The 27616-nt window shown below is 30.5% G+C and overlaps 4 protein-coding genes across 9 annotated transcripts; 1 reads left to right on the top strand and 3 right to left on the bottom strand.

Annotated features, from left to right (window-relative positions):
* Positions 1-730: 730 nt before the first annotated feature.
* On the bottom strand, positions 731-4661 carry LOC119829587 (G2/mitotic-specific cyclin-B1). The gene is made up of 7 exons (XM_038352166.1): positions 4463-4661; positions 4172-4365; positions 3864-3999; positions 2930-3331; positions 2461-2583; positions 1929-2149; positions 731-1849 (listed from the first exon to the last, which is right to left on the bottom strand). Exons 1-7 carry the CDS (start codon positions 4490-4492, stop codon positions 1468-1470), a joined length of 1488 nt encoding a protein of 495 aa, XP_038208094.1. The 5' UTR covers positions 4493-4661; the 3' UTR covers positions 731-1467.
* A 1377-nt stretch (positions 4662-6038) lies between these two features.
* On the top strand, positions 6039-27258 carry LOC119829293 (guanylate kinase). 4 transcript variants are annotated; one of them, XR_005287805.1, is made up of 7 exons: positions 6040-6221; positions 6302-6569; positions 7040-7263; positions 8371-8478; positions 25114-25275; positions 25349-25401; positions 27127-27258. XR_005287805.1 is itself a non-coding variant. In XM_038351739.1 (5 exons), exons 2-5 carry the CDS (start codon positions 6313-6315, stop codon positions 11433-11435), a joined length of 699 nt encoding a protein of 232 aa, XP_038207667.1. In that variant the 5' UTR covers positions 6039-6221; positions 6302-6312; the 3' UTR covers positions 11436-12858. The 4 variants fall into 4 exon arrangements, 3 of the variants coding, with proteins under 3 accessions (XP_038207667.1, XP_038207670.1, XP_038207669.1); XM_038351739.1 differs by lacking the exons at positions 25114-25275; positions 25349-25401; positions 27127-27258 and adding an exon at positions 11326-12858 and having other exon boundaries at positions 6039-6221; XM_038351742.1 differs by lacking the exons at positions 25114-25275; positions 25349-25401; positions 27127-27258 and adding an exon at positions 12437-12858 and having other exon boundaries at positions 6041-6221.
* On the bottom strand, positions 14134-15871 carry LOC119829289. Its single transcript, XM_038351735.1, has 2 exons — positions 15574-15871; positions 14134-15362 (listed from the first exon to the last, which is right to left on the bottom strand). The coding sequence occupies exons 1-2, from the start codon at positions 15703-15705 to the stop codon at positions 14241-14243; spliced, it is 1254 nt and encodes a 417-aa protein (XP_038207663.1). The 5' UTR covers positions 15706-15871; the 3' UTR covers positions 14134-14240.
* Positions 17828-23593, bottom strand: LOC119829292. 3 transcript variants are annotated; one of them, XM_038351736.1, is made up of 6 exons: positions 23503-23591; positions 20240-20279; positions 19160-19521; positions 18645-18853; positions 18376-18568; positions 17828-18073 (listed from the first exon to the last, which is right to left on the bottom strand). In XM_038351736.1, exons 1-6 carry the CDS (start codon positions 23543-23545, stop codon positions 17859-17861), a joined length of 1062 nt encoding a protein of 353 aa, XP_038207664.1. In that variant the 5' UTR covers positions 23546-23591; the 3' UTR covers positions 17828-17858. The 3 variants fall into 3 exon arrangements, with proteins under 3 accessions (XP_038207664.1, XP_038207665.1, XP_038207666.1); XM_038351737.1 differs by having other exon boundaries at positions 19160-19407; positions 23503-23587; XM_038351738.1 differs by lacking the exon at positions 20240-20279 and having other exon boundaries at positions 23503-23593.
* Positions 27259-27616: the final 358 nt, after the last annotated feature.

Here is a 27616-nt window from a genome sequence, read left to right as displayed (position 1 = left end):
GTTCGAAACGTCGGGTTAATAATATAATGAATAAATCGCGTTTAAAATCCGTTGAAAAGTTTTTAATTTCTAAATCCCAACTAATGTTAAACATGCGAAAGTAACTGTCTGTCTGTTACGCTTACAAGCCTTAACCACTAAATCGTTTTTGATTAAATTTGGTATTAAGAAAAACTGAACTGGAAAAGGATAGGTTACTTTTAATACGAAAAAAAGTAGAAGTTACAATAGGGAATGAAAGGTTGTACGGACGGATCTATTCCTTCATAACTTCTAAACTAATAATCATAAAGCAACAAATGTATCTTTAGAAGTCTTGATTGTCCGCTGGTTATAGGCTGTGACGTCACACTTAATCGAATATGGCGCCCTCTGGGGGCAATTTCGTTTCGCCGCGGGCGAAAAGCTAGTCCTATCCTACTAATATTATAAATGCGAAAGTTTGTAAGGATGTGTGTAATTGTTACTCTTTCAAAATCGTTTTTTCAAAGTTGAAAATATTGACGATTTAGATGAAATTGAGATTTTCATAGGTATGTTTGTCTTTGCCAGCTCGGGGGAGGATGGTAATGGAGTGCAGTGAGTTATAACAATCCAAGTGCGAAAGGTTATAAATAATCATCGCATGATACGCATCAGCCCTGCCCGTCTGCACAACCCTGTCATAAAACCCTTGAACAAACTGAGTACATAAAAAATAAAACAATTATTTGCAAGTAATAAAAAATCATTTTTATTATAATATAGTAATTTATTTCAACAAATCTTAATAATTATTCTAATCACAGGTATATCAAATTACATTACATCAAGTCAAAATATATCAAGTCACAGAACTCAAAAACATTATAAATTAAATGCTGGTTAAGATTCGGACCGAACTTCGCTAAAACTAACAACAAGATTTATTATAAATCTTTCGTATTTGAAATAGCATTAATATTTAATTGACGTAAATTACACTAGATAAAAAGCCAATATTTAGAATTAATAACAACAGTAAAGTCGACACAAACGCTACTCCAGTACATACACAATTATATATATTAAAAGAAATCTACCAGATTTTAAGACAGAGAGAAAAAGAAAACATCAATGAAGACACCAATAAAATTGAGATTTAGTAAACCTCCAATGTACATGTCAAAAATTAATACTTGGAATTAACTTTAATGTCAAAAATATTCAGTACATACTTGCAACTTCAACTTTCCTCATTTAGTTTAAATTTAGACACGTGCCTACATTCTTAAGTTGCATTTGGTATACGCAATATAAATAAAATATAACTAGGTTGAAATCATCTTGACCATACAATTGTTTCTAAAATTAAAAATACACCCTAACAAACATACAAGCAGGTACCTAAAAACCTTATCCAAAAACTCAGTCAATATTTATACAACACACTTGTAAAAATTAATAATACATATTAATTCTAGGTCATTAATTAATCTAGTTGAGACATTAACTTGACGCTCTTTGAGCAAGTTCATACATAGGCTCGCTTTTTAACTGTGGAAGACAGGATACTTTTGCTAATGTTACATCCATATATTTGTTGTAAACTGCTTTAAATTTAGATCTTTCAGTATTTGTCACTATTTTTGCTATTTTCCTAATAATCGGTTCGATGTGATCTAATGTGTATCCTGAATAGTATGACAGCGTAGGGGTCCACACATCCTTAAGCCTCTCATTGGAAAGAATATATAAGGATAAGCAGATAGCAGCTGCAGATAATTCTGAAGGTCTATAATGCGCCATGGAGTAATCTACTAGACAGAGATCCACAAAATATTTTGCCAAATGATGATTTTTAGATGTACCATGGGCCACTTTAACAAACCTAAAAGTAAAAAATATAAAATTTTATTTTTATTCTTGAGACCGTTAGTAATAAATTTAATAATTTTCCTATAGTTTACCTTCTCAAAAAGTTTAATGGAATCGGCCAAGCAAGACAGAATCCTAACTTCTGTAGAATCTCCTTCTCACATCTAAGAATATCACTCTTGCTGTAAGTGTAGTCTGTTACAAAGACAAAGTCGCTGACATCAGGGGCATAGATCTCTTCATACTTGCTGGCTATGAACATCGCCGTCACACCAATAAGTTGCAATTTCTCTTTGGGTACATTAGGCACAACCTGAAACAGTTGTTGTTTATCATCATCATTCCACCATATGTTTCCACTGCAGGGACATAGACCCCATGAGAATGGTAACCATTATCCACCACTGGTCAAGTTGTACTGGCACTTAGGAATTTCTCAATAGTATTTAGGTATAAGTTTAGGATGTGTAGCACCTTAAATTTGTACCAAAGAATTGAGTCTTATCTGTTTCATAAGACCTTTTCAGATCAAAATAATTGTGAACAGATATCTGAACTACATGGAATTAATATAAATACAAAAAATTATTATTAATCCAGAAATATCTAGACATATATATTTACCTGTAAATAATGGTCAATAATTCCAACAGTTAGATGGAAAGTCTCAAGGATCAATGTGAACTGGCACTGAAGTTCTACCAACCAATCTATGAGAGTAGCCCTCATGTTACCTGTTATCACATTCTGTAAAAAGAAGCATTCATATTACTGAAACATTCTCAAATTTAAATAAGAAAGAAAGAAATTAACATTTATTTTACCTCACATAATTACAATTTAAACAAAACAATAAAATTAAAACAATACAATACAACAATGAAAACCAAACATCACAATATATACACACGAAAACAATTTAAAACAAAGAAAAACATAAAAAATTTTTTTTAATGTGCAATTAAAACTGGAGCCAGATGGGTAACTCAGCCTACGCAGCAACTATATTTAGAAATATTAGTAAAATATATTTTAAACCTTGATGGCTAATAATAGAGGAGAACAATATCATCTCAACAGAATTCACACTAACCTGATTTTTCAAGTGATTCTCTTCAACGGGATACTTGCATTCCAGTTCAGTTAAATATCTATAAATGTCTTTAATATACACAGATACAAGCAGAGGGTTGTTGTCACCAGCATCAATATCTTCAATATCATCCGGCAATGGTGGTGGTGACTTAACCAAGGAGTCTATATATATTTCAGTTGTCTTGCTTACTTTATTATCAGAGCTTTCAGCTAGTTTCAATTTCCCAAGTGACTCAGTAGAATCTTTTAATATTGGTTTTAAATTATGCTCCTTTGATATTTCTTTGATAACTTTAAGCTTGGTCTTTTTCACTTCTTTATTTAATTTCTTATCATTCAAGACTACAAAATTAGGCTCCTTGGTTTCACTTGGCTTCTTTACTGCAAGTTTTGCTGCCGCCTAGAGAAAAATAAAACATGAAACTACAACCGGTCTTCTATAACTACTAAATTCATTTAATAGAAATAATATATATCATCTATTATATACTATGAAGTGACACTCTAGCAGTACATTAATGTTGAAATATTACTACAAAATACTAGTAGCTAACCCAGTACCATACTCCCGACTTAATTCTAAATGCTGAATACCTTAGAATGATAACATCTAACAATAATCACAATCTAATCAAATGCTAATAGAGTATTGGTATGCTACACATTTTCATAAGCATTAAACTTGAATCTTTTAAACAAATATGTTATTATACCTTGAGTGGTCTATAATTGCATATTGTGTAAGTTTACATACTCTTACACTTAGATAAGGTTTTTTTTTATTATGTAAGGAGTGTTGACTATAAATCTTCTAACAAATGAGATTCCTGACATAAAATATATGCGTGTTATTTAAGCGTTCCTGAAGAGTATGGTAGATTAATAACAAAGATTACAGAGATATTACTAATACCAACAAAAAGTTAACTAACCTTAGTCTGTAGCGCAGCCCGTGTAGCTAATCCTCCAGTGCTTTCCTCGCGTCTCAGCGGTGGTCTTGATGATGGTTGAATGATATTCTTACAGGCTAGTCCCGTGTCAATTTTAGACTGTACGTGGCTATAATTACTGAAAAAAACAACATGTCTCTCCATAAACAATTATAATAAATGTTACATAAATCATTAAATACAAGAAACTACCACCACACCTAGTTAAAACGAAAAATATTTACGAAAACATACTGGTGGATTCCAAATAATGTCAATCGCAGTCTACCCACTTTCGATAAGGTACCTACCTCCTAGTATTACATTTCAATGATTTTTTCTCAAATTCTGCAGCAGAAAATGCAACTTTTCCAACACATACATCTCGTTGCGGTTGTATATTAGTAGCTAGTTCGCCTAAAGCTCCTCTAACCGTAGTACCTTGGACTTTGGGTATCGCATTAATTTTTCCTTTGACGCCATATTTATTTTCTTGCTCTTGTATCTGCAGAATAGATAAAGATATTTTACATTGGCTCAAAAATTTTAACAGAGAATAAAATAACAGATGATCCTGCCGGAACGAATAAAGCAAAACTTACCACGCGATTCCTCCTAGTGTGAATTTCCATCTTGAAGAGTTATAGGCGATGTCGTCCTGATAATTCAATATAGTTTAAACTATGATAAACATTTGTTTTTTCAAACTATTTTAGAAAACTACAAATAACATATATGAAGTCTTGCCACTCCGACTCTTCGAAAAGTTGTATGAGCTTGCTTGAACTGATTGAAAATAACGGATAGATTTCGGACAATACAAACGATACCTCAGTTCTCAATTGTGATTGGTCGATTATTAACTGCCGGAAGTCAATATTTCTTCCATACATATTTTTCAAATTAAAAGTGCACTTTCTGTTATCCAGTTAATATTTAACTACATTATAAATTAATTTCAAAATAAAGCTTGCTTTTCATTGTTACTTTTCCTGATATATAAAATAACTATTATAAAAGTTTTAAAAATATTTGTACCATAGACAATGTCAGCTGAGTAATATGGAATATGTATAAAAACCATAATAAAATGTTATACAGATACCATATATGTTACTTTTATTATTCGTACAATTTTATTTAGATATTTATTCCAAACAACATTCTATATAACTGGGTATAGAGATAAAAAAAACCCTTCGTCGCGTATGATTGAACGGTAAATTTTGGTTTTGATTTGTTTGCAATAAAACTGTATTGTTTTCTTTATGTCATCAGCATAATGATGTATAAATTTAAGTAAATCAATATCTCATAGGAAGGTAGGTCAAAAAGATATCATTAATAATTAAATTTCTTGAACTTTCTAGGAGATCCCCACTTCTCCATATTTTGTAAAATTGAAATTGGAATAATTTTATTTTATTTATTTCATAAATCAAATAGCTATTGCTATTATATTATCTCTACGTACATCTTTATTCTTACCATTATATAATACAACTATCATACCCGGCCACACGTTGCTGTGGCTGAGTAATAATTAAAAATATAAAGAGTATAAGTTTAAAAAGTATTCTGTATCTTACGTTGAACCAAATTACAAATAAAATGCCAAATTTCATGAAAATCGGTTGAGTTGGTGAATGATATGGACATGACACTGGATTTTTATATATTATACAATATACAACTAAAATGTAGAGTGTTTGTTTATTTGTTTGTTTTTCTTGTCGCGACGGAGTGATTCATGACATATTTTTTATGTTTTTGAAGTGGTTTGAAAACTAGTTAGTGATGTAGGCTACTTTCTAACGTGGTGAAATATTACATTCCCATGGAAATTCCTTTGATCACGTGTTCGAAGGACCAGACAGAACGGACTAGTAAAGTTATAAACATGTATATAAAAATATTTTACTATAAATAAACACTAGATATGTTAAACCGTTGCCAATACTGTTGTATTGACCTTAGATAAAATTATGAAGTCAATGTATTTGAGTCTAATTACGGGTAGAGTCTAGATCAGAATAAATAGTCAACAGAAAATTTTGAGCATGATACTCTATGTATCAAAATATCATGCTCAAAATTTTCTAAAGGTTTGTATCCACTCTTTGGGTTGTGTGTCATTTCTCAGACGACAGTCAAATGTCAATGCGACATGCGTGAATAGAATTTGACGACTGACGTCACATCTGTGTGTTGACTCCTCCGTAGTCTATATTAAATTATTGATTTTGACGCCGAGCGTTTTTACGGTCTTAAATGAAATTGTACAAAGAAATTCTGATAGCAACGTATTTAAAATAAAATTCAATAATTTCACAAACATTTTAATCACGAATTTTTTAAAATGTGAGATCTTATAATGTTTTTATAATTCATAACCTAACTTGCGGTGTTTTTAATTTAATTAATATTCAAATGTTTTGTAGTTTTGAGTAAAATGGTGCAGAAAGGGCCTCGACCTTTAGTTCTTTGCGGTCCTTCGGGTTCCGGTAAGAGCACTTTATTGAAGCGATTGCAAAAAGAATTTCCGGATAAGTTTGGTTTTAGCGTGTCGCATACGACAAGAGGCCCGAGGCCGGGTGAAAAAGATGGGGTTCATTATCACTTCACAACTAGGGATAACCTGCTTGCTGCAGTTGAAAAGGGGGAATTTATTGAAACGGCTATATTCAGTGGAAACTTGTATGGGACAAGGTATTTTTTTCCATATATTTTAACCATGTGCTTCTTGTTTACAAGTTTTGGCAAATTTCCAATTATGATACTGGCTTATGAACTCATTGTTTACTGTAGCAAACAAAGAAGTTTTATGGAACATACATGTAGCATTAATAAAATAACATATATATGTTTAGTGGATGAGATGAGTTATTTTGGTTTTTATACTTTTCATTACAGCATGTTCTGTATTATGTATTTCATATTTGTGTTTCTGATTTAAAATATTTTGGTGGGTATACATCTTGAGTCTTGTCTAATTTCTGAACATGAGACAATTATCGTCAACGTAGAATCTAAACTACAACTCTATTTGTGTATCTCATCTATAATTATATGAAGTGCATAAGCATTTTTATGAATTAAATTGTTAGTCTAACTCCAAATAACTTTATTTGAAAAAAAAAATACAATATTATACTAAAAATATTAATTTTAATTTACAGTAAAAAGGCTGTGGAAGATGTGCGTCTATCAGGAAGAATCTGTGTTCTGGATATTGAAATAGAAGGAGTCAAACAAATTAAGCGTACGGATTTAGATCCTTTACTTGTGTTTGTAATGCCGCCATCTATGGATGAGCTAGAGAGACGCTTACGTAACCGTAACACTGAACAAGAGGAGGCTTTACAGAAGAGATTAGAAACAGCACGCCATGAAATAAAATATGGTAAAGATGTTAATATTTTAATCTCACTGTTTAATTGAACTGAACAAATCTTGTTGTGCTTACATTATTAAATACTAGCTGCTTGTCCCAACTTCAACAATAGCATTTATCAGCCAAGAATAATATTAATTTCCACTGATACACATTACTTGGTGCAAGATAAAGCACTATTCCAAATACCTACTTCTGTAACTAAAGAAAACAAACATTAAAAACTGATAAAAAAAAGCTACCCAATGGAGGTCATAAGGTTAAAAATATATATTATCAGTTTAATACATAACAAATATACACTATAAATTATTTCTATTGTATATAATTACTTTGAAAATATTGAAATAAAAGACTATGCCCATGAATTTATGAACTGTCATTTGTTCATGCCAGGTAATTACTAGTTTGTATAATGAGATGTTGTCATAACTTCTTTGATACATAGTACTTATAAAACAAAGTCGTTCTGCTTTCAATTTGTCCCTATCTATTCTCGTCCCGGCTTTGCCCAGATATCAATATTCCTGTTTTATCCAAAGGTACCATTTTATCGGGATATTAAGTATCCTATGACTCAAGTCAGCTCATACCCTGTCTCTATACCAAATTTCATCAAAATCAAACACAGTACACAGTAATTAAATCATTATTAAATGTCCTAATTCCACACGGGAAATTTGCAGGCGGAAGATAATAATACATAATATAGACCTTCCTCTAGAATGACTCTATCTATTAAAAAAAAAACTCCTTCAAAATCCGTTTTGTACTTTTAAATACATAGATACGGACGCGGAAAGTGACTGTGCTTTATACTATGTAGTGATACATAATCTGCAGCCAATAAAAAAATATTGAAATCATTTGTGAAACCATAACCTAAAAATTGATGGCTTTATATTTCAATCACTGCCAATTGCTGAAAATCAGTTCATTGTTTTATTTTGCCTTAAATTAAATCCCCTTTTCAAGTCATTGATTCTGATTGTCAGATGATCAGTGTAAGGGCATTCCTATTTTTCGTTGCATTTATAAAATTTAATTTTAATTTGCTAAACTGTAATTTACACATCAATTTTATTGTTGTCTAAGAGAAATGTATGAACATTACAGGTCAAGAGCCAGGCAATTTTCATATTGTGATTCTGAATGACAGCTTGGACAAAGCTTATGCAGAGCTACGTGATTTTATAATCAAGAATGCAGATAATGTTGTGGAAGGTAATTTTAATACTGCAATAATTTAATTTCATTTTGCTAGATACATGTTCTTTTTTATTCCTTAAAAGGGATGTAAATACTTCCTAACAAAAAGGGGGTAAATTTTAAGTGTGCAAATATTAATGAATAAAATTGCAATTGTTTTATAACTAAGCAAATTAAATATAAAAAGTAATTTGTAAGCATCAATTCCTTTACTAGTGGAGAGGAAAAGGACATGTATTTATGGTTTGTTTTGACCATTAAAATTAATAATTGATGTTTATTTTTTTTTTTTTCAATTTTGTGGGCCTTGAAAATTTGTGGTAACATATTTGAATATTTGAACTAACTCGTCAATCAATACTCAATTGCAGAAACAAATGCTACCCAGAACAAGTAAGCTGCCTGCTTGGTGTCACATATTTTATTATATTAACTCAATATTCCTAGACTAACTGTTTTATGGACATGTCATATTAAGCAATAATAATTGTACTGGTACTGTTACTGTTTTGTCAATAGTAACTTCAGCAATAGTCCCTCTAAGTACATTATGAAAAAGATACTTGAAGTACACTGTACAATATTGTATTATACTAGCTGCGCCCCGCGGTTTCACCCGCGTAAGTCCGTATCCCGTAGGAATATCGGGATAAAATGTTGCCTATATGTTATTCCAGTTGTCCAGCTGTCTACATACCAAATTTCATTGCAATCGGTTTAGTAGTTTTTACGTGAAAGAGTAACAAACAGCCATACACCCATACAAACTTTCGCCTTTATAATATTAATAGGATGAAATAGGTAGCTGATATTTCATATCTTATATCCATGGAATGGTTAGTCTAAGACTATCCTTATCAGTACTAATATTGAATGCAGTAACATTTTTAATATGAAGTGTTAATTTATACAACAAATTTTATAAAGTAATTAAATAAAACAATTGATGATAGTATTTATTGAAGTTTATAAGGTAGTCATCAATTATTAATGGGTTATAAATACAAATAAACAAATACCTAGTTAATTACATGAATTCTTTTGATGGTATTCATTACTGCATTTATGGTACACTGTGTTTTGTAAATATGTAACTTTATTTTTTGTTGTTTCGAACTATGTTATCATTGTTATGTTAGTTTTATTCCATTTGCATATTCTGATAATATATTGTGAAACGTTGATTCGTAATCTCATGTTAATTTTACATAGGTAATTTGTAAAAATTATGCCAAAGTTACATTGCCCCAAATTATTATAATTAGACATTTAAATGCACCACATCCACATTTCAAATGCATTTATCGATTTATCAAATGTATAATTATGTTATTAATCATTAAAATTAGCAAAAAAAGTATAATAAATAGAATCCTTTGGATAAAGAGGAACATTATATTATTGTTCATTGTGGTACATATGTAGAAACATTTATAAATTTGCGTTAAAAAATTCAAAGATTTAATACTCAAATAATTTTATAACAATAGTAATAAAGAAAATGACATTCAGTTTTGATAAATTTTTATGTTTATACTAATGAATGTTTGTTATTTTGATTTATAGTGTATATTATGAAATAGTGTTTGTATATATTTGATAGCATTAGTTGCTAGTTACTTAACTATAAATTATTTTGCTTTTTTATTGCATTAAAAATGGAATCATAAACCTCTTCATGAATTTGGGATTAAAGAAAGAAGAAAAAAGATTTTAGCTTTTAAACCTAACCTTTTATAATATTAAATCTGAATCATGGACATCACCCAGCCAAATAAAAATGCTAAGAATAGAGATTTTATAAAGAAATCTTTATCCATAATAAATCAAATATCACAATTCCAATAATTCATCTTACTGTTAAATGATAGTGTCTTACTAGTTACACTACACGCTAATGACTGGGTTTATAATAAAAACTTAAAGGCATAATATTTAAAATGAAGTTAACTTACTTTTATATTTAAATATATATAACATGGAATAAACCTTCAAAAATACATTTGTCATGTTGTTTAAATATATAAAAAAATGAGTGACTGCAAAATTGTAATTAAAAGAAGTCCTTGAAAAAAGGCAGTGTAAATAAATCAGTTGAAAAATACCATGTTACAACTGGTAATTAGGTATATTTGTTGTGCAAGCATGCATTTTGTCTTTTATGGCTTTTTTATTAAATCCTAGTCGTAAATCGTAAAGTATTATTATGGCTTCATAAATTATCCTTTTGAATAGTATCGCACGACTCATGATGCGAAGCATAAGAGATTGCTCTGTTATCGAAATATTTGTTTTGCCTCGGTTCCGCAACTATTTTATTAATTACACGATCAGTTATCCACGTAATCATTTCATCCTGCGCACCATTAGAAAGATAATTTAATGGAGAATATTTCTGTCACTGAAAAAAATGCATTTAATGTAATATAACCTAAAAAACATACAGAAATAGTCAGAACTCAGAAGATAATTCCCGTCAATCAAATTTTTTTTTCTTTGGGACACGATAGCTAGGGTAAAAATTTATCAATTGAATAATTTTTTTTTATTACCTTCAGATCCACGATCCGGTGATTGGTATTGAAAATGGTGATTATATACTGTTCCATTTCATTGTTATCGATAAAAAACTAAATCTGACAAAAATACACATGAGTGCTTGTGTATCTATTTTGGAACACTCGATTTTTCAATACATTAAATATTTCTTTTAATGAGCATCATGAGTCGTGCACTTTTGGATTTGCCAAACTTTTTTGCTCTTAGTACTAGAAGAATGTATAAAATTTTTATAATTGTTATGTGCAATAAGCTTTTGTGTGTTGTATTAATGTACTAATTTACACATATTTATATGCCTAGATAACGCTCGTCTTATTCCTTGTGAAGAAAACAAGTGTGTCCACTTTTCTTCTTATTGTGACGTCAGAACTCACATGAGCGATTTAGTGTTGGGAACTCGTAAGTTGTAACTGTGTTTAAGTAAGGTGGTGGCAATTTATCGACAGAGGAATTCTTTTACATGAAAATCTGTAATTATAATTAATTACCTAATAATACATTCTAAACAAAATCACAAAAAAGAAACTAATAATTAAGGTAACTAACTACGTACATACCATGATAACAGAAGTAATATGAAAATAGTGAAATAGTGTTTTATGAATTATGAAATCTACTCATTCGGTTTGGTTACGTAGGTTTCATTGTCAAACCGACGAACCAAAAATAATAAATTTTTAATTTGCAATAGACAACATAACTTTGTATGATGTCAAAATGTTAGCTCAATAAGGCATAATGAGGATTTTTTTAGTTTTTCTTTTAACATCCGTCTGTCGTCATCGAAAACGTCTGAGCGCGGACTTAGTGCTGCCACCTTGCGCACTATAAAAAGGCGCACTAAGACAAGCCCAAAAAATTCATAAAAATGTGTAATAGCGAATAATGTAGTCGGGAGTACCACTAGAACTCAAAGAATTTCACTCCCGGCTTACACGCGAAGTACATGCACATTGCACCAGCACATGCGTTATCTAGTGATATAAAAGTCAGCGTACTAATTATACTGCAAAAACCCAATCTTTAACATTTTCACTGTTGTTTATTTACTGAAATTTACTAAGAAGTATCAAATACAACTAAATCAGTGTTGATCGAATATAGATTATCACGTTTTAAACTGTGCCAAATAAAGATAATGCAGTATTACATATGATTATGAAATCTTTAATTTAAACAGACATTTTAATTTGAACCGTAAAAAAATCTATAGTCACAAATTTATTACGTAAAGGACTTTTTTTGTTATTTATCTTTTATATTCTACAATTTCATGATGTAGGTAATAACTATCACAGGAAATTGAAATGGTTTTTGTGCAATATTTAGTTATCATTCCACATATATGGTAGTTAATAAGTAATTAATAAAATTTGATTTAGGTAATAATTATAATGTTATGCTTTTACAGTGTACTACAGATTTATCGTCGATTAATGAATTTTCACTGATTGTAGTTCTGTGGAATATGTAAGAAAAGAGGTTATTACATTGCCGACATAAAAGGATGGAATATATTAAAATAATTTACCTGACCTAAATATAAAGAATTAGTTATGCTTTTATAATTTTTAAGTCATTCCAAAAGACAAAATGTCTAATTCGGTTATTAGAAAGTTTTCATTATCATTATATTAAAGCTCATGCTTTACTAATGAAGTAGAGATAGCCAGTTATAAAAAAAAGTAGTAAATTTAATGTTGAAATTAAAACTTGCCACTATTTGTAATTGTAACTTTGGTTTTGAAAAAAATATTGTTAACACTATTAGTATGTACTTTTGATGTTACCAGTTCTGATATATTACAAAAATAAATATTTTAATGCAACAAATTGTTTTTATATTTTACTTTTTCACAAAAAAAAAAATTAAAAGGATATTTTTATTATTTAGCTATACTTATTTAGCCAACGTGCCGTTTTGATGTCATTGCGGGCAACTGCTTTGGTGGTTCGTCTGATAAGCCTTCACTACCGCCCTTAAACATTCGACAGAGACAGTCAAAGAGTAGTATAATAGGAGCTTCTGAGAATGCACTGTCTGCCACAGAGTGTACTATTGTATATATGGAACTGACCGCTTTCAAAAAGGAAAGAAGGAATGGACTGGGATAGGTGAGGAAAAGAAAACAGATCTTCAACTTCCCCACTTACTATACGAAACAGCAGCATTTAATGCTACTAATGAGGGGCAATGGCACCTGTCCCAGTGCAAGGTAGCTAAATCCACTTTTTATATTTACTTTTAACTATAATGTGATTTGTATAATTTCAAATAATAATTTGATTTTAGAAACTTATGTTTAAGAAATATGAAGGGCAGATGGTTTTGTTATTTATTTATACTACTTATGTGGTGATACTAAAGTTATTAAAGTTTGAGTACATATTTTATAAGTTATTATATAATTTATTATTATTATTAATAAGTGAAAAGTGTACAAATATATAACATTTTTTCTTAATTCATCTTATCTAGATATTTAAAAGGACTATCACAATGTTAAAGATGTAAAGATGAAAGAAAGGAAAATTTCCGAGAAAATGTATTTAAATAATGCTAGGACCGGTGAAGTGAAAACTGTTGTGAAATAGTGGCATGCTACTGTGTTTCTTACAGGGAGTGGGGAAATCAGAGGCTCATTTCAAATGACAGTCTATTCTTTCTTTCCAATCGTCAATCCTATCCTAACTCACATTGGCAGCACATTTGCATCACCACCGTCCATGAACATTTGCAGAGGAAGAGCCTTCATGAAGGGACAGGGAAGGATGAGGAAACGGGCCTCTGACTCCCCCACTTCACACACCAGGGAAGTTCCATGATGCTGCTGGCTCAAGTTGTGCCTAAGGCTGCTTACTTGCTCCCACATCCATTCACTTATGGCATAAAAAAATATTCAAAAACACCTAACTCAAATTCAACCCATTCCTGAATCATACAAAATTGGAATTAGATTTTAATTAATGCAATAAAACATATATTAAATTAATTTACATGGATTTTATTAAGATTTCTGTTGACTGATTGATTAAGAATGGTATTCTTATCTCTAAAAGAATAAAACAAAAGAATATATTTTAATTTTAAGTATTTAATAAGTTGAAGTGACACACTATTAAATATTGAGTAGTAATCCAATGTCATAATAGAAATAAACATAATGTAATACTAATTTACCTTCAAATGTCATCCTGTAATATAAAAAAAATACTTAAAGCACAATGCTGCTCTCTTTGTCCCATCTATCACGATGTGATTGTGGTGGTGTGTTTTCACAATCACCACTTATTGCAGAATTCTTCAATGAAATACTACTTCCTCTTGAAACACTTTTAGCTTGTTTAGACAATGATTTAAGTCGAGGAATATGAGATGCTCGTTTTGGTATTTTAGTAATTACTTTTTGCGTCTTGGGGTCATATAATGTGTTTGCTGACTTTGATCTGCCATGGTTTGCATCAGTTTTATTTCTCATACAAGATAGGGGAGTTCTAGAACCACTGTTACTTGCAGATTTTGATTTTTTGGGTGTGTCATTTAATGCAGTGGATTCATCTTCGTAAATAAGGATTCCATCTGAACTTTTATTATCAATAATTGTTGGTTCCATTTGTACATTTGTGTTCTGTAATGCTTTAATTAGTAAATCATCCGACATTTCTTCAATACTGTTTTCAATAGAATTGTTTTCAACATTAACCACAACTATGGGTGTTCTTTCTATTCCCACAGATGGTGAACGTGGATCTTCATTAAGAATCTTAAATAGTGGATTGTTTTTAATATCAATTTCCTGTTTTACATTTGAATCACAGGCTGTTTCTCTATATTCTTGGATTTCATCTTCAACATAATCAAAATTTGTTTCTAGTAATTGTGTTGGCCTATGTTCCTCTTTGGAAATGTGGTTCTCTAATGCTTCATTCGACGCAGTTGATGACCCCAGCGGTTCCTCATTTTTTAAACTTTCGTCCAGGCTTAAATCATGAAATTCATTACAAAGATTTTTTGGAATTAATTCTGGGCTTATCTTTGGTAATGTCTCATCATTATTATTAACAAATGAGTCATTTGGAAGACTGGGGCTACCAAAATTATCTACTCCACATATATAATGGTCACCGTTTAAATTATCAGTTTTGGTATTAATCACAATGGGAGTTCTTTCAAAATCTTGAGTTGGAGACCTTGGATCAAAAGACTGCAAGTGATTTTTAATGACAGCGGAGAGAATTGGATTGTTGTGAATAAGCTTTGTGTCACCATTATTACTTTCAAACGTCTTTCGCAAGTCCACATTCTTCGTAATATTATGTTTTGATCCCGTTTTATTCTGAAAAAATAACAAATCATGGGAATATTCCTTTAGAAAACATTTAAAACATATTGGTTTATTAGACTGACGGAACAAAATTCGAGGACTCAGAAAATATTTTTCTTATTTCTTAGCTCATACATGGACACTAGATTACGAAAACTTACAATTGAAAAACTACATAATATTTTAAACATACAGTGCGTTACATGCACACTTTAATAAATACCTGTAATGGAGTTCGAGTTATTTCTGGAGTTGGAGACCGAGGATCAGGATTGCCGCCAATGTCCTTGTCCAGATCGTTTTTTTGCGCTTGAGCAGCTGTTTCATTTCCCGTTTTACTAATATTACTACCCATTCTTTCAATACCCTAAATAACTTTATTTAAGTTAAATAAACTAATTACAATTCCTAACAAAACATTTCAATGGAAAATTTAAATAAAATAAAATATTTTAAACATCTAACTCAAGTCTCAAAACATCAATAACGGCTACAACTGTCATTCTATTTTTAAACCGCGGCAATAAACAGAAAATAGGCTGAGGTTTTTTTATTTGCCTTCGTATTGCTAGCATGGAAACGAGTCTTTTGATATAAATAATATTTGCTGATATTATATTGTGTTGTACTCTTTAATATTATTATAAATGTTGAATACCTTAGAAGTATTCTTTAACATCATAGTTTTCATATTAATTAATTACAATCAATATTTTGATTCCAGGACTTGTTTTAAAATTCGACAAAAATAAACTTAATATATATGTTTTAAATTTTAATGAAACTGTCACAACAAAACGAATTATGGCTACAATAACTTTTCTATCTTTAAACAGCATTAATTTTTTTTTGACGTGACAACGTCTTAAATTAGGTTGCGGCTCGGAGTCACTCATGAAAAAGTGTAACGCCCGGTAACGTTACGATGAGTCACCGAACTATGATCGGTCCGCCGCGCGCGCAGCACTAGAGAATTAGGCGCATTGAATCGGCGCGTGCTTGTGTCTCTGTCTCTGTCTTTCTCGAGCGTTCTTGGCGTTGGAAAAAAAGACGTTGTCACGTAAAATCTTCGCCCGTAAAACCGACTTTACAGGCAACCATTTTTTAAATGTTGATTTACTTTGATGTCGTAAAACGATTATCCGCTACAGATACGGGCATTCAAAATGAGGAGGAGGGAGCTCTCTCTCTCTAATTTTTTATACTAAACATTGCATGATTTTGTTTATAATTATAAATAAAGAAAACTGTGAAAGCACATAAAGTATTTTCGTTAACACGGGAAAAATATAACATAAAATTTGAAAATGAATCGTCAAAGTTTTTGTTGATGAATTTTAACGAGTTGCAATAAGGGTTATTTTGTTTTGTCACTCTAGACTAGTTTAGACTCTTCTAAACTCCAGACTCTAGAGTTTAGATTCTAGACCATAGAACCTACTACCTAGTACCTTTATCTTTGTGTTCTGGGATCGTAGACAGAAAAACTAATCTGTTTTTGTCTGGGACGGGGGACCTATTGCGCTTCTTACATTTCACTGAATTTAGTTTCTTAATTCAAAGCAGATTTAGAAATTCTGCTTTAATTCATTATTTTCAATTAATTTAGTCGTTCTAATTTCATTGTCACTGAATTTAGGAAAGTGCTCTGTAATCGTATTTTGCAAGTTAGGGTCCTAAATTAATAAGCTAGGATCGCTTAGTTAAAATTTTATTTATTTAAATATCTATTAAGTATATTATCATAAATAGTCTAGTATATTTCAGGGACTATTTTTGTCAGCAGGGTTTCGGATAATTAATAATTAAATCTTAAATATTAATACGAATTACCTGTTTTCACTGGTTACAACCAATGTTTCTTTTGCACTAATACTTTCTTGCATTAGGCTTTTGCAGAAATGATATCACAAGATTTAATAATATTTAAGATAGTCTTGAATCCATTCGTAGAAAATTTCTAAATCCGTTGGTCGTCATCAATCATTCATAGTAATTAAGTAAAAGAGTCTAGGACTGTGTGAAAAAAAGTAAGCCACCTAAAAATTGTCTAAACTAGACCATTTTGACCACGTACGCGGACCTTTAAAATCTAAAAAAAAAATAATAAAAGTTCACCATCATCACCAAAAAAATTCAGTCGAATTGATAACTCCTCCTTCTTTCGAGTCGGCTTAAAATAAAACAAGAACTTATTTAGTTTTTGGTAAAATCTGTCGGATCGCAAATCCACAAAACACTTATCAAACATATACAATGATAACAAAATACAATCATCAACAATAACACGTTCATTGTCAAGAAATTACTATGTCCCGCCTATGCATAGATAAGGTTTTTTTTGTAAAAATTATGATAGTAATATTCACGGAGTAATATGTTAATTTCTTGAATAATATTTAATTAACTAAATCATTATAATAAAGCAAGATTAAAGTAGTTTTAAATAACACAACATTTATAAAAATATACTTTTACTTTATTTTGCTCGTTCTTTTAATATGATATTTATCTTTTGATTCGTTTCGGTTGGCAATATAATTGATGGGTCCATTTACCGCGACGACAGACTGAAACTGTGTTGCGAGGGGCACGCCAGCCAAGAGCGCATCGTATTTTACATTTAGATCCTTCCACCAAACCTGCGCTTTCATTTACAGTAGATCCTTTACAACTTACTCTACCATGTTCTGGTGGGATTTGCGGCATACACCAGCTACGTGCTAAAACAAAGAATTTCCTATACATTTTTTATAAACGCAAGATTATCAGAAGTTGCGATATTTACATTATATAATAAGCACGGATAACATAATATTATACAGTAGTAATAAGTAATTAATTACTAAAATAATACTTAAGGTAGCTTGATAAATAAAAGTAAGGAATTTCTACAAACCAAATAATTAATTAGTATGTACGAATAACATTAATTGTAAATGAATATATAATTATAAATATTTATTAATTTAACACGGAAGGGAATTATTAATTGACTCAAATGTTAATTTGGTTTATTTTTTACCTCTGCATGTCGGTAGATTTCCCTGCCACGTAAGATCTTCACCACAAACTAGCGAATTTAAACCTTGCATCTCAGACCTAGTATCGCGACACGTAAAATTACATAAGGTGTCATCACAACGAGAAATTAAGTCCCTTGGGGTTGGACACGTTTGTAAAATTACGTGTAACTGCATCTTGCAAAGTTGCAGCATCTAAAAACATAATAATATATTATCAATGTTTATTTGTTTGTATCTCAAAATTATTAAATGCCATGATATTACTTACTCTGTCGTTCTGCATAATTTTCCCTACTACAATGTGGGAACCTTTATGTAGCAGAGTTCCAAAATTAGGTCCATACATATGAACAAAACGGATTGGTCTCGGTACGATTCTCCCTGTGCAGGATGTAAGGCGGGGTCTTTGTAACACAACTCGGTCTGAGCCAGGTTTTGCTATAAGTGTTCTATCATGTGGGCATCTCACACAGAAATCTGGAAAAAGAATTCTCCCATCAATACATTCAAGCATTCATCCTTCACAAAAATCCTACAGAGAAATAACATTTAAAATAAATCATTCCTTAAAATATGATAATAATGGTATAATGTATTTTAAAGTAGGCATTATTATATTATCACAACATATTTATGAAATAAAAAACAACTGAAATTAAAAATTAAGGGCGTTTAACCGTACGATAGTCAAAACTCAAAAAAGTATGAAACAGTGTTAAAGCACAACAACTAACTCTCGTAGAAAGACAACCACATTAAAAACTAAATAAAATGAATGTTTACCCCGATCTCCAGATAAACTTTTAGTCATTTTTTTCATACGTATAGGTCGTGCATATTCTTCATTAGCTCTAACAACTTCTCGTCCTGGGTATATCGAGGCCACTTCGTTATTCGTGTTGCGACCTTGAATTTCCCGTAAGTAAGATTCAGACTGATAAAAGAGCTTCGGATCTTCTCTTGGTTGTTCACTTTCTGATTTTGTTGTTTGCAAAATATGCATTGGTGGTGGTTTCTGCCATTTATTGTGCCTATTATAATTGTAGTCATAGGCGTCATTATCTTTATTCATAATGGATCTGCGGCTATGGTTATAATTTATTGACGTATAAGTCGGTGATAATTCATTAGGTAGTTGATGTATTCTGTAATAATTGAACTTCTAGACAAACTTTTCTTTGAGCTTTTTATAAGAAAACATAAAATTACAACGTTACGATTATTTATAATATTATCTTTAAATTAATGTTATATTTATGTTAAAGGCGACTGACAGAGTTATTTCTATAATAATACTAGCTGACCCGGCAAACGCTGTTCTGCCTTACTCTTATCATTCAGGGGTATGAAAATAGATGTTGGCCGATTCTCACACATACCCAATATGCACACAAAATTTCATAAGAATCGCTCCAGCCGTTTCGGAGGAGTTTGGCAACGAAAACTGTGACAAGAGAATTTTATATATTAGATAGGTAAATACTAAAATCAACTTTGTATAAATTTGCAAAAATAAGGGTAACTTTTAGGTGTCATAACTTGAATATACATAATATGCAAACAAACAAGTCGGCTTGTAATATATTCGCATACATTTGGATTGCTGTAGAGTGCCGTTATTAATATCGATAGATAAATGGATTCTGATGTCAGTAAAATAGCATAAACGCATTACAAATGCATCGAATTGCGTTTAGTGTATACGCAAAAGTAGATCGGTTTACAATTATTATTATCTTTGGAATGCGCAACATTTGGAATACAAGCAGGAAGCATAATTGTATTTTAACAAAGTACGTAGGCGTTAGTTTTTATATGCGTAACAAATGCCTAGCTGTTGTTACATGTATACTGCAGACGAACCTGTTTAAATCTACTTCTATTTGATGAGCTCTAGCTGTGCCTGAAACAAATTGACTAAATGTTACGAACAATTATTTATGTAAAATATCATTAAATTATTAATACTTTCAATAATTTTAATTATTGTTCAGCGGGGACGATAATGAAGGCAATTCACGAGTAAAATACAACAATAAATTTAATTAAGGACTTCGTATATTATGCAAGTAATTATTGAAGTAGCTTATTTTATTACATTTTACAACCTAATATGCACAGAACAGCGCATACTAGAACCAAAGTTGTTGGTATAGATTAGCTGTACTATATTAAGCATAGGTTCCCCAATCGCTAACAGCTAAAATTATGGACATGTCACTCAGTTAATTTGCTATGTTGATTTTGCATTTGAAGTCAATTGTAAACATGTTTTCAAAACCTTGCACTTCAGATTGTTATCTTAAACACATGGGTACGAAGGAATTTATTCACAACGGGCACTGACGGAATAATAACGGAGGAAATTACGGAATAGAAGTTAGCATGCATTGTAAATAGTAACGATATTTTCTATATATATGTAACGGAGAAAATTAATATGAATAAACGGAGAGAATTAGGTGTTTAAACGGACAAATTTAATTTAAACTGTGTACATTCATACAGGATCGCCGACAATACAATAATTTCACGAGTTTATTTTATAAATCTGAAAAGGATCGCCAGGATAGAATGATTTTCTAAAACTGTGTAAGTGCAATTGAGATAATTTAATTGAAACTAAAAAGCAAGCTTTACTGCTAAAATCGATATAACAAATAAATAATTAGTTTCTTTATATAGCTACTTGTACTTGTAGAATAATCTTGATGTTATTATCAAATTCTTCAATCTATCTAGATGCAATGGAAATAAATATTGAAGAGTTTATTTCAAGGTGACATGTGTACAATCATCGAAATATTACGTTTTAATACTATTTTAAATATGTATATTTTTAAAAGTAGAAGTGCAAATCAAGGTCTTTCACTATTGAATATAATATCTATATAATTATTATTAATAGATTTGTTTCCTAAGATGTAAGCACGGAAACGATTTTTGATAACGTTTTTCATTTATTATTGCTTTGTTCTGTAAATAATAAATTAGAAGCTTAAAAATTAAAAATATGTGATTGAAATCTCTTAATTGTAATTCACTTATATTTTCACAATATATTATTATTTGATTGTTGATTGCGTCTTAAAAATTTTGTTACGATTTTATTATATTTGTTATAATATTTACAAAAAAGATAAAATATTACCGCTTCTTGTTTAATAAAAACTAATTGCAATAGAGGACATTAAATTAAACAATGAGGTTATTCTTCTTTCCAAGCCATTTTTCAATTGATTCTTGATAATATTCGAGACGATTTTGACAAATTTACATGTGTATTACATATATCCATACATGATAATATTTAAAATAGCTATGATTATTGATTGATGTTAATGAATTATTAAACAGAATTTATTTTTTGAAAACACACACCTAAATGTTTCTAAAGGTATATTATGATATAGGAATAGGCGTTGTTATTTCCCACGCAATTTTTTCTTATTTTTCGCAAAGAATGACTCGACTATAATAAAACAGTAAGTTATTATGTGTGAAGAAAAAGTGACTAAACATAAACTATCAAGAAAGCGGAAGCAAAATAGCAGATAAGGTCAGTCCAGATATATTTTACAAATTTGTGCCATTTTCTATATTCGCTCGTAAATTTTTATAAGTTTTTTAAAAGTAGTTAAATGGGTTATGCTTTCTGAAATATATGTCTGCAGATAGAAAATTGAGTTTATGATCGTTTTAAGGAAGTGTTTATCATCTTTTTTACGGGTGAGCTTAATACTTTAACCGACGTTCTCAAAAAGATGAGGCTTCTCGAATCATAGCGTATTTTAATGCTATTTTATATCATTGGCGTGTTGTATAAAAGTTCTGTTGGATAGGGACATTTACACGTGCAGTAAATGTGAATTTAAATGCACTCATTACCATATCATTTTCTAAAATCATAGTTGAAGTAACATAGAGCCTGCATAACGCATAACAATTATTAATAGCGTTTAGTACTGTGATGTCATCGGTTTTAAATAACGATGATTCGAATTATCATATCATTTACTTACATGTATTTTTTGCTACCAATAATGATTTGCTCTAGTGTGAGATCTCTTATATTTACAGTTTTTATCGTACGTAAAAACAAGAAGTATTCTTAATAACAAAAATAATGCAAACTTCTACAAATATGTTATTTGATTCTGTATAACAATACATAATCCATAAGGTGTTTATCCGTTATAAATAACATTTTTATTGATATAGTGTTATTGAATTTATAACATGGTAATAACTGCAGGGGATATAGATGATAGATCTCTTATGAAGGTTTAGACTCTTCTATCGCGATTTTAAGATTTTCATAAGTCATCCAACATTTCGGTTCTTTCTACGTGTTTTAACTTATATTATAGCGATGTTATTAACCTTTGATTGGAGCAGTGACATCTGATTGTTCTGAATAACGTGCTGATAGATAAATTTAAAATTTCTGTATTATTTTACGGGCTTGCAATCCAGCCCCCATATTCATAGTCATATCATCATATCATAGGCTCGAAACCCCGACATTTGGGTTATGGATCGTAACATTCTTGTATTTTTTTTTATCGTGGCTATCACTCGCATGGTTACAGGCGTTTTTAAGGCAATTATATTTTACCAGATTAAAAATTCATAACGTTGCCACGTGTAAGAAAGAAAAACAAAAAAATACAAAAATTAGTGATATTAGTAGTAAATAGAAAGACAATGAATTAATAGAACGTCATATAACATACGTCATATACATACATGATTTTTTAACTAATAATGTAATATTTATACACATGATTTTTTAATAAATTTAATATTACTGTCTTGTATCAGTAGTGGTATGCACCTCTGTAATATATTGTTTGTCATTTCCCGTAAGAAAAAAAACAAATAACTAAGTTAAATAACAAAAAAACCTAATTTAAACAACACTTATTAGAACAACAACAATATTTTCCGTGGCATTATATCTACTCACAAATATTGAGAAATCTATAATTTTATTATTTATATGCAGGCAAAGAAAAATATTTTTTTGAGCTTCGGTTAATATATAAATAATATAATACTACTTTAGCTTTGGATACAATATTAAAAAAATTAAAAATAAAAAAATTCTAAAATATGAATCTTACCAAAATCCAAAAAACAAAACAGAAGCGCACATGTAGTAAACATTTTGATACAAACGCCGCATGCGCGGTACCAATCGAGAAAGCTAACAGTTAGAGGTAGTCAGAGGTTATGGTTGAATTGGCTCTAGCATCCGGAGCCAAAGCTTCGACGAACTCAACTGAAGTCTTACCGCGTATGATCTGAGTAACTCGTTACGCTGCTGCATGTGGGCGACTCACAGGTGCCAGAATATAATATGTAATATTCATACTCACATATAGGAAGATTAGTCATAAAGGTACCTATAGAATTAAAAACTCACTTACCATGGGGATATATCTTAGAAAAATAATGGTAAAAAAACTATATTTGAGCTATAACATAAAGCTTTTTATGGCAACAGACTGAACGCAAAAAATTGTTTAATACATAAAGATATATATATATACATATACATCGGTTAGTTAAAAGGAAATTATTTTGCTACCGTATGCTTATAAAACAACAACAATGTTTTCTATTATTTTATAACTATAATAAATTTTGAAATGGATAAACAAACACAATCGTCTTCAGTTGTTTATAAGCCAGCTTGTAGTAATGCTGACTTCTTTCCAATTAACGTTAACCCTTTTTAATAGTTTTTGGTCTTATATAAGGCTATTTAAATTTTGTTTCAAATTTGGCCTATATGTTACTTACACTTTGCCATCTGTCCGATCGTCTGTTCTCCATGGACCAGGCATCCATGTATCTCATGAACTGTTGACAGTTGAAAATTTCTTTAGATGATGTATTTCTGTTTCCGCTATAACAAAAAATAATAAAAAATTGAGGTTAGGCAACGGTTGGAACTGTCATAAAATGGATGGGTCACAAATTGGTTAACAGTTACTCTTTATATATATTTTTACAAAACTTAATCTCTACCTGTTCCCTCTATCTCACACTTAGCAAGCGTGTGTCTCTTATCTAAGTATAAAATAATATTTTCCACTTATATAATATTCATTTAGAGTTGAATATGAGAAAATAAAAAAAAAGGTTTATTGTATTACAATCATAAGTTCCACTAAGAGTATATTTTTTGTTGATTTTCGAGAACTCTTCCGCTTTTATCCATCATAAGATAATAAATAACACACAGTCATTGAAACCAAAACCTTCTTTTATTAAATTGACATATCATAAAAGAAAAAAATCACGGCCTTCATAAAAATTTCTTAGCAGTAAAAATTTTCGTATCTTTATAATTTCTAGAAAAATAATCAAAGAATTAAAAATATTACCTTCACCTAGATAGTAAATAATGTGTAGCCCAGTTCTCAATTTACCTAGCTATAAACCACCACCAGACTGCATACCATGCTATCCAGTGAGGGTAAGGTTCAAAAAAACAATTAATTTCAACTCATACAATTAACTGACGTCACAACATATTTATCGTTTACTATCACTACCTATTCACAACAAGTTATCGATCACGCATCAGTTTATCTGTTTTTTAATACGATTGTCTGTTTATTTATTGAATATGCCTATATTCATATCAGTAATCGGAATCGGAATATTATAAAAGATTTAATAAAGCCTTGTACTATATACTAAATTTTCCATTGTCTATTTTGTAGGGGCTGCCATGTTTACCTTGTGGAATGGATCCAGTCACCCTTCGACGACCGTTAATTGTCTATGACAGCACATTCGATTACCGTCCAACAAGCTATCCAGGGATGATTTTAAATAACCAAGATAAAAAAGTTCGATACCAGCTAATAAACTTCCAACGTCCTGTATGTATATTTTATTTAAAATATTTTTTTTATCAACAAATAGAACTAGTTTAAGCATTTTTTTTATTTTTAGATACAAGCACATTATCCATCTTGTGCCCCATCATATAACTAGAAAATATATTGGTAAGTATTATTATGTTTTTTTATAACATTTAGTAATCCGGCGATCGATTGATTTGATTTTCTCCTTTAGGACTATAATAATTAATCGATATAAAAGGTTGTAAGCTATAGATGAAGTATAAATTACAAAAAATGGGTTGCTGAGATCTCGACAGAATTTAAGTTATTTTTTATCAATATACATATATTGATTTTTCAGTATAAATAATAATATAATAGCTCCTCCTTTTGGAGGAGGCTGTGTCGGCTGTTTTCTATTTTGTAATCTCAAAACTTTCGACTAGGTTAACCGATTTTGAAGATTCTTTTTTTATTTGAATAGTGTAAACCTGTAGTCTTATTAAAATTAGATCTAGTCCTGACAATATTAAGGTGTTGTTTGTGTAGTAAGTATAATAGTTATTTAAGTAGCAGTCTATCTCTTTATGTATATATATAGCTGACCCGGCAAACTCTGTTCTACCTTACTCTTATCATTTAGGGATATGAAAGTACATGTTGGCCGTTTCTCAAATTTACCCGATATGCACACAAAATTTCGTGAGAATGGTTCCAGCCGTTTTGTAGGAGTATAGTAACTAACAATGTGACACGGGAATTTTATATATATAGAGATAGAGATATATATTATATAGAATACGAAAGAACTCTGTTTTTTTCAGCGTTTTGACGTGACAACGTCTTAAATTAGGTTGCGGCTCGGAGTCACTCATGAAAAAGTGTAACGCCCGGTACCGTTACGATGAGTCACCGAATTATGATCAGTCCGCCGCGCGCGCAGCACTAGAGAATTAGGCGCATTGAATCGGCGCGTGCTTGTGTCTGTCTCTGTCTTTTTAGTAAACAAAATATATTTTCTATAGTTAAAATTTGTGCAATTCTTATTTTCATTCAATTCCTTGTTCCTATTGCGCAATTTAATAATATTCATATCAATCAATATTCTACCGAGAAAAAGACGTCACGTAAAATCTTCGCCCGTAAAACCGACTTTACAGGCAACCATTTTTTTTTGATAAAGCACAAGGAAGGTTCTTATGGAGAGAAAATTCGTACCACGGGTGAAACCGAACCCCTGATATCATAATATTTGAAATATATAAAAAAAAAATTGACACACACTAAAAACTTCTTTGCAATATTGAACCGAAACAATAATAAAACAAATGCAACTGTCATATACTTCAAGCGGCATTACGGTCAAAATTTTTATGGTGATCTCTTAGTAATAAATTAAAAAATTTAAACAAAATGTGTAATAGGATGGAAATAATTGATAAATTACAATCAATAGCTTCAGCAATTCAGTGAGTGATTAATATAATGATAATCTTACCAATTTTACCTATTTATACTCTATTTTTTAGATGAAGAAAATTTATAATCATAATTTAGTCAGAAGTAATTGGACTGAGAAAATTTATTCAATCGGTTTAATTATCTTTGTAACCACCTTCTTACGTACCTATATAAATTATCATTCTGTGTTAAAAAATTACCTTATGTAGGTACATATTTAGTATAATGTAATTTTAGTACGTAAGTATACTGCATACAGATATAATCCGTTCTTAACTCTCACTGATAGCATAATACTATAATTATAGAATAATCTGGAGGCTTGATTAAAAGTCGATTTTTTTATTATTATTCGATCGCCTTATCGAACAGGTGCATTAAATCCTCTCTATAACGTAATTATATCGAATAAATGGTGTACCACAGGTGTGGCGGCTGTCCCTCGCCTTGTTGCTCCCCGTGCCGGCCCACGTCCTGCTGCGGCGGAGCTGGTTCCCTCGTCACAGTTTACAGTCAAGTAGCACATATCCAGTGACCCTCGGCCAATTGAGCTACACATTTATAAGTCAATTTCATTATTTGACTACTTAGTGATGAACGTGCAACTAGAATTTATTTGACAAGTACCATTTATAGTATGAACGTCATTGACCAAATCAAGAAAATGTGTCGTCCCATATAAAACTGCTGAATGCGCGAATCACGGTCCAAAGTATAAATTTATCACCTTGCTAATTTGATATAATTATTCAATGAATTGTATCTACTCGGATCTCATTTTAAAATCAATACGATTTAATATTAAATTAATCAATTCTGCCAGTTCATATAGATTGGTTAGATGAGATTGCAGCTGTAATCGTACATATACTTTTATACAATCATCACAAACATTCATTACTTTTTGATGATGAAT

The sequence above is a fragment of the Zerene cesonia genome, chromosome 10 (assembly GCF_012273895.1).
Source record: "Zerene cesonia ecotype Mississippi chromosome 10, Zerene_cesonia_1.1, whole genome shotgun sequence".
NCBI classification, from domain to species: Eukaryota; Metazoa; Arthropoda; class Insecta; order Lepidoptera; family Pieridae; genus Zerene; species Zerene cesonia.
This window is presented reverse-complemented; position numbering and strand designations above follow the sequence as displayed.